Source organism: Echinococcus granulosus (genome assembly GCF_000524195.1).
Source record: "Echinococcus granulosus chromosome Unknown EG_S00001, whole genome shotgun sequence".
Lineage (NCBI taxonomy): Eukaryota > Metazoa > Platyhelminthes > Cestoda > Cyclophyllidea > Taeniidae > Echinococcus > Echinococcus granulosus.
The window spans coordinates 1,997,130-2,005,360 of record NW_020170381.1 but is presented as its reverse complement, the minus strand read 5'-3'; the positions used below and the strand labels follow the sequence as shown (position 1 = coordinate 2,005,360).

The following is an 8,231-nucleotide window of genomic DNA, read 5'->3' as shown; positions in this document are numbered from 1 at the left end:
TAAACTCGAAGAACTGCATTGAATGCCCTGTACTCGAGTCAAGTAGACTTGTGTAGCATTACTAATGGTTGAATCCTCCCTGTGTGTGGAGGCTCGCAAGTCACAATTTCTGTGTGCTGTTTAGGACTACAATCACTCCTGCATTGGTCAGGAAAAGGACGCTACCGGCGCCGGCTGGGAGGGCTCGGCGATTCTGCATCACGGCTCTGTGCTTCAATTCGGCTGTTATTCTTTCACCTTCAGCCTAGTTGATTGGCTCAAACCGCCCTCAGAGGATGACGGTGCCGACAACACTGGCCATAACATTCCTGTCGTGGTTGAGCATGGCGGTGATGGCAAAGACACCGATGTTCTAATGAGGGAGGCGGATAAAATGCACTAAAAGCGTGGAAAGGGTGAATGTCTCTCCTCCACGGTCCATGTAAATTCCACCGACATCAGTCATTTCCCTTACTGTATCCCCCTGTTGCAGGCAGTCTTTATAGCCCACTTTATGTGTCTACTTACTGTCGCCATGCTTATCCATCACTATAGACTTGTATTTACCATGTGGCTGCCTAGATGTTATTCAAGTAAATGCGATTTCACAACCCACCCTGTCTTCTCTATCCTGCCGATCCCCACGCTATACGCCAAGTCTCCTTCAATTCTAGTATTCCCTATTAGCCGTATTTTCTTAGTACGCTTAATTTGGACAGCCAAGTGTATTTAGTCATAAGTAACTTGAGCTTTAGCCAGCGGATAGAACTACTTCGGTTTTTGCGGTTCCAACTGTAGTTCGCAGCGCCTCGCTTGTAATGACTTTCATTTATCAGATTATTGTAATTTCAGCGTACCCCTCAGTTTGAATTTTAATATCAATTTCTGTTTTTTGCCTCCTATGTAAGGTTTTCATTGACGCTGACAAACTTCACAAAAGGTACTATGACGTACAAATTTATATGTACAAGGACGTAGCTTTTCTAAGACAATGCAACGATGATTGCGAAGGTTTTGCCGTTTTCTCAATCCTTGGATAAAAGCGACGTAAGCTCTCGAAACTACGATTTGATGACTCTGGACAGGGTGTAACGCTTGCGTTTGCCCTACCATTCTGGTTATAATATCTCAGAGCAAGTTAAGAGAGTACACTGAGATACCTCATTGTTTATTGACTACGCATGAGTTTGTGTAATACCGGTTTACTTTTTTTCTCCACACTTCCTCCTATAAGCTTGTAAGCAACTGACAGGCAGTCCAGTGAGCTTTGCAAATACATCACAACGGGTCAGTTAAGCGAAAACATCGTTTAAACCGAAATTCAGTAGATCGGGTTTAGCTAATGTTAAAAATCTTGAGTGCTAAGAAGGCCCAATAAAATGGCTTTGCTGTCACATCCTCCATTCATGCTAGCAGCAGATGCACGGTTCCACGTTTACGTTTCTGCTTATTCGCATTGATAACTGTCTACCCTCTTCAAGTGGTGTCAATTTCAAATCTTGGCTAAAAGTTTGAGCACTTTCTAATAAGAGTAAGTTTGTGCTTACCGGCACACCGGTAGTCTTATTCAAGAGTCCAGATTTCACTGTCTATGTAGTAGAACCACTAGTAGTCTCGCGAAATGGGTTTACTGCAGTTTTCCCGGAAAGTCATCTAATGTGTCCAGGTTGTGTTACCTTTGCGGGGCAGAGGCCCACACAGTAACCGACTAAACACCTTCCAAATCGTTTACTAGTATATTCACAATTTTGTTGGTTCTAGGACTTTCTTGCTCGCAAAGAAGTCTGCATATCCTTTCGAAGTTCATTCCAACTATGAAATATTGGTACCGATGCCACGGCATCCTGCGAAGAGATGCCTTTTATGAAATTCCTTGCCACTGATAGGTTAAATTGTGTCTGACGGATGAACGGACCCTAAATGATACAATGAAGAAGTACGGATATGTCTGTATAAAGGCACTTTATTCTTACTAAAAAATTCAAGCGTTTTAAGCGGACCTATCAAAGGTGGGTGTGTCTATAATACAAGCCACATGGATGCCGGAAGAGAGCGTTCATCAGTTCAGCCAATGGTGACTGATTGCTGGACGGGCCCGGGGGCGCTCTGGGGCACAATGGCCTCCTCCTTGATGACTTTTTCGTCCGCATCATCCTCGAAATCACCGAGGCTAGAGGTGGAGTCCCCGAGGTCGGCGAGGGGGGGCGCCTCATCGGTAACCTGGCGCTGCTCATCCTCGTCTACCGCTGCGATATTCACGTCTGGCAAGGAGAGCACGTCTGATGCGTTCAGTGGCTCCAGCTTGTTCTGTTCTGGAAAAATCCATGGCTTCACTGTCGGCGAGTTCTGCGCCTTCCACTCTGGGTAGGCTCGCGCCGCCTTTATCAGCACAGACACCGTCTTTGGAGCAATGATTTGCGCTATCCGGTTTACAGCCCAGGAGGGGAATTTACCTTGGGAAAGAATTGCAAATGTCATCTCTTTGTCCCAATTGTTTCATTAGGCTAAGATTGGCTGCTTTCGTGGCTCCACTTCCTAGTCTATCCTCACTACGGCTGGATTTTGCCGTTGGAAAATTTATTGCTAGTGTTTTCATAATACACTGAGTTTATGGTTTAATCTTGTGAAGTGCCAGCTTCTGGATACAAAGCGCTCACCCAATACGCGTGAATATTTTTCATATTGGTAATGGGTGGATAAAGTGGGTCATGTTAATTACCTTAAAATTATTGTTAAAATCACTCTCACGGCATTGCTGCATGATGGATGGACAAGGTCTTATTTTGTGAATTAACGGAAACTTCTTCGTTTGCTGAGATCTCAACACTAAAAAAGTCCTCACTCTTTTATGTGCTTACTCTTCAGTGTTTTCGGGTATTGAAATGAAATACGTGGAACAGAGATGTGAGATGTCATGTACCAACGTAAGTGATTTGTTTTGAGATTGAGAACCAATAAGGTAATTATTAAAAGCGACCAATCCACTGGCTTTATCCTGCCACAAGAATGCAGAATTGCAAAAAGCGGAGCGTGTACACTCTTGTCATTCGCCTCTGCATGTGATACTCGGTAATGATCGGTGGAAAATGACATCTCCACGTATCGCACCGCAAAAAAGAGCCAAAAACTCCAAAAATGGCTATCTGGCGGAGATTCCTTCAGTATTTTCCCGAAAAAAAAATACATGCGCATTGGTAAACGTGCACCCACTACCTATTTCTCATGCTGGCCAATTCTCTTGAGAGGTTAAACATAGAGAACACGGATGTAGTTTGTCTCGACTCACACCGCCCAGTCATGCATTCATGCTTAATTCATTCACATATTTCAGTGTTACGATTTAGCTGCCATCGGGCCTTGGTGCCTGAGTCAAACCTGTAAAAATTTCAAGCACATTACAAAAACCACTATAATTAGGTTGTTACGTAGTAGCAAAGGTCCCAAGGCGGGGGGCACAAACCGAAACCTGAAACTTACCAAGGCAATTTATGTAGGTGCTTTGCGCATGTCTACGTTTTCACTTGACAGCTTAACCGTACCTTACTAGCCATCTGGGTAAACTTATTCACACCTTGCCCACCAATATAAAAAGTGATCATCTCCACTCCTCTGATATCGTTAAACTGCTGATTGAAATGAGTACAAAGGTGGTTTAAGTAGTGACCCAGGCCCAAAAACTGTATCTCATTCCATCGTCACATGATGCTGGCATCAGAGAAATGCGCTCCGTAGCCCTGAGGTCACTCACCAGTCTTCAGCCGGTGAAAGCTTCGCAATTGACTTCATGTCAGGGACGAAGCGACACAGCAACACTTGGAATGAATGTTATGGTCGCATTTCCAGCGGGAGGATTTAGTATTGGGGCACTAATTTTACTGCAATGACGCCACCAATTCATCCTTTCACAAAAAAATTACGTGGCGGTCTTCAAAATACCTGAAATTAACTTCAATTTACTATGCTAGTAACATCATTCTTTTATAGAGATGTGTTAATTTCCATTCAAAACTACAGTATCTAAACTTTTTGCGTGGTTAAATGCAGGTGCAATCTTTCAAATTGAAGCGTTCATAGTAGAGCAAGAAAGTTTAAAATCACGATAAGGAATTGTTAATGTATTCTTCCAAAACAATGATTCTGCCAATGCCAGTCTAGCTATGAATTATGATTGCCGTCTCAAGGACTCCGATACTTGATCCATCTATCGTGATGCTCGATTTTACTTTGATCGTACACATGCTGTCGTCTCATGTCATTGTCTCACCTCTGCAACTTGGGAAGTCAACCAAAATTAGGTTAGGGAGCACAAAAGTTCATATTGCCAAAATAAGTTATTTTTAACAGTAAACATTCTTCGCCTATATCCCAACACTAGCCATATTCTGCAGCTGAACTTGTGCTTCATGAGATCGGCTTTGATGGGTATGAATAAAACAATGGACTAAACGTCGAGACACTAGCGCAAGCGCTGGAGATAAGTACGCATTACGTGCCTTTGTGCATTTTTAACAACCCCCCATTCAATCACTCTGCTGGATGCTTGTGGCAGAGAATGCAATATATACGTACCTTAAAAATGGTCATCTTCTGACCAGTCACTTACGGATACACAAACCTCTGGCGCACTACCTGTAGCGGCCAAAGACCTAAGTGAGAACCTTGAGACCACATCTGTTGGCCCGATTTGCGGTTTGCACCTTACTAAGTTGGTGCTAAATTACCCGTGCTAGCAAAGGTTAAATTCAACCCTCCCATAACGACGGTTTTTGTGTAGTCTGCTGTAAGAACGTGGGTAAAAACTTAACCAGTCACCCTTTTTTCGTTTCTTGAGGTATCACGTGAGTGTAGCTGCAAGTTTTAACCCCCTTGCTAGCTTTATGGCTGTTCAGAAGGCAATTTGAAGGGGAGACATTTGTAATCGTACTGCCGCTGTCCTGTGTGTTTGTTGAGGCAAGTAAATAAATTGTCATTCGTGAATTCCACCTCAGGCACGCAGGAGCCCCTGCAAAAAACTTCATTACTCAAAGGGCCGTTCTTATGTCGGCGTTTTAATCAAGCCATGGGCCGAAGTTAATGTGGTCTTCCACTGCAATAGGCAAGAAAACTACAATAGTCCATATCTTAAATGGATTCTAGGAATAGGCTGTCAATTACTGCGAAATTAAGATCCATATACTGTAGGCTATGTCAATAAAACCAAGGGAAATAAAATTAATACATTATCCTAGATGAAAAAAGTCACTAAAACTTTTCTTAGCCGGATACTTTCAACACCTCCCGTTATGAAGTGCATTATGCGATCCGTTCTAAATAGCATAGCATTAGTACAGTAAAGAAATTGTGCGATTGATAAAAATTTGAGCAACTCCTGTCTTATTTTTATGAAATAATAAAGCCACGCTCCAGAAAATAGGTTATTCGCATTTTCGATAGTTCCCCTTTTGACTCGATGTGATTATGGATGAACTCGGTCATTACCGGTTCCACAGCGGTCTCACATACTAAACTTTCCAGAAACCAAGCCTTAACAGCCAATAGTCATGCCACTCTCCCAATGAGAATTAACCTTGCACCCCATAGTTTGCACACTACAAAGAGTTACGATGGCAAGCACGACACTACCATCAAGTTAAATTGCCATGTCTTACAGATTTCATCACATCTCTGCAATTTTTTCATGCTAAACGTGAACCTCTTAAAAAAAGAGACATCAGAAATTTGTACTTGCGGATTTTGATTCAAAAGCGTTCAGCATCAAAACATGTCATACTGCCCACCTTATTCATTCAACATCCTATTAAGATCACAACTTAAATGGTTGATGGTAATGTCTGCACAGTGAAGCATCGAAACATGTGATATGGAGTTGCGTTGGTAGGTAAGGATGTGTGGATTTGTTCAGGTGCACTTAATGACAAGAAGAGAAAAATTGCATCAATTTTTTCAAGTATCCTAAGAGGGTGACAAACACGATCTACTCCACCGAACAGCCAGTTAAGAAATTTATAAGAGAATAGTTTTAGAGGAATGAAAAATACTTGCCTTATAGACTAAAGCGATTCCACATTATTTACAAATACCGGCCCGTACTTTAGCATGCACCTTGTTCACCCATCTAAATAGTACGGTGTGCGGCTTTAAATGTAACGCTAAATGGTTGATTTGGTGTTATTTAGCTTACACGATTTACTAAATTGATTGCAGTATCTGGATTTAAAAGCAATCCCTCGCCTTAGGTCCTGCACTTGACACTCGACAAGATTCGGTACTAGGTAATTTGTGTAACACACTTCTTCAAATCAAATAGGACATTCAATAAAAAGATCCAGCAGCCGTCTAAAAACAGGAAATTCCAAGGGGTATAATTATTCCAAAGCCCCTTTAAAATACTATGCTCCATAATAGCAGAAGTCAATGTTCAATTATGTTTTTGGTATAACTTTATCAAATTACATATGATTTTGTGGAAAGATATCTGTCGCCAAGAGGTATTTGTTACCATAGTATCTCTTGTTCCATTAATGCCACACCGATGCCAAAACACTGCATTCTTATCTCCATTCATTCAAAAAGTCCGTGTATGTGTGCATTGACTTAGTAAAAGGTCACACATGCAGGGATAAGTGGCAAAGAGGCTGTTTTCTAAGAGAACGAATCCCATGACAATCTCTCTACTCACAGCCTAGATCAATACGAATATTATAACCCTCCCATCTACTTTTAATTAAATTACAAATAAAATGTCCCTTGCGTCTGATGCACTGCCAATGTTAAACATTATATGTTAAATGGCCATGGTAAAAACCACGCTCGTAAAAAGGCTATTGAGTTTAATAAAATTGACTGACCCTTTACATCCACACTTAGTCCTAAAATTAAGTCATTTTACTAGAAAGTTTTCATCAAACTAACAATTTTAAAAATGGCAACATTGTAGATATTACCATTATTATGGGGTATATGAGTCTGAATAAGTGTTAATTGTATTCGTATTTTGCCTAATCCAAATATGAAGTTGGACTGGAGTAGAAAGGATATGATTTTATCACCGAAAGTAAACATAACTCAGCTTAGACCCAAAAAAGTAGAATTTGGCACTTAATCTTGTCCGAAAAAATTACCCACGAGCACTTACGTACTTTACTAAAATATCCGAAATGGACAATTTATGAAAATTAGCTTACCTCTTGGATCTGACTGAGTTACGAATCCGAAGAAGCACGAATCCGGTCCGGACTTTCGGACGATGTATCCACTTAAATAGGATATTGCTCTGACGTATTCCTTCCTAGGGGGTGCTGCCTATTTATTGGAAAAAGTACCGTAGTAGTCAATAAATAGAACCGAACATAGGGATATTTATTGAAAATTAATGGCACATAATAACAGATATCCAGTTAAAATGGCAATGTAGAAAGAAAATAATTTCTCAGATGACTTTTTTTCAAGTTGTGATCTCAAAAGCCAGGCCTTGGTAAAATTCTCACAGATAAAGTTGCTTAACCATCAAGTTTTCTAGGACAATGGCATACCGCATGGAACACAGAATGATTCATTATAACATATTCATTTTCGAATTGGAACCAGGACCGAAGAGTCACCGAATCTCTGTGTTTAAATGGTGGGAAAGACTTAACTACAAACACAAGTAAATAAACATCATAGATTACCGAGATAGTAACCGATGTCTGTATTTGGGCTGACAAGGCAAAGATCATAACCTTCTACCATATACTTATCCCATGCTCTGCGATAATCAGGATCCATCAAGGTATCATAAAGGTCCGCCGCTGATAGCCCATTTACATTAGTTTTAACCTCAAGAAAAACTAAGCAAACGGATAAATACCTTGACCATGTGAATCGAAGAGCTATCCGATCTTTTCATGGATACAACAGTACCTTTTTTCGAAAAAACTTTGCGCCATTGGGAATCATCATCCATCAAATTTCTAAAAACTTTAACGTCATGCTCACTAGCAGGACGCACATCCCCGACTGAAAATGATGCCATACGAAAACCAATAATGCGAACAACCTAAGTGTAAATAACGACTGATTAATCAAAACAAATAAACATTTCTTAACCGAACAAAAAAAGTAGCTTTAAATGTGTTTACCAGATCTACAAAAGGCAATTGGTTTATCGCTGGTGTTCTAACTGCCTCACAGGAAATAATATGAGGTGGAACTGGGCGAATTTATACAACAGAGGGGTTTATAATACACAGCACTAAGGCCTAAGTAAAGAT

The 8,231-nt window shown here is 40.8% G+C and overlaps 2 protein-coding genes across 2 annotated transcripts in view; one reads left to right on the top strand and one right to left on the bottom strand. All coding sequences in view use genetic code 11, as the record gives it.

The window, feature by feature from the left end:
- EGR_00229 (PHD finger protein) overlaps nucleotides 1-382 on the top strand; it is a gene marked incomplete at both ends in the record, with an annotated part of 4,686 nt that extends 4,304 nt beyond the window's left edge. The window contains one exon of the mRNA XM_024489478.1: nucleotides 125-382. Coding sequence (XP_024356156.1) covers nucleotides 125-382 — 258 coding nt within the window. The remainder of the gene's footprint in view (nucleotides 1-124) is intronic.
- Nucleotides 383-2,043: 1,661 nt separating this feature from the next.
- EGR_00228 (PCTP-like protein) lies at nucleotides 2,044-7,993 on the bottom strand (the record flags this gene model as incomplete). The annotated part of the gene is made up of 5 exons (XM_024489477.1): nucleotides 2,044-2,432; nucleotides 7,164-7,281; nucleotides 7,512-7,615; nucleotides 7,650-7,797; nucleotides 7,829-7,993. 5 exons carry the CDS (start codon nucleotides 7,991-7,993, stop codon nucleotides 2,044-2,046), a joined length of 924 nt encoding a protein of 307 aa, XP_024356155.1.
- Nucleotides 7,994-8,231: the final 238 nt, after the last annotated feature.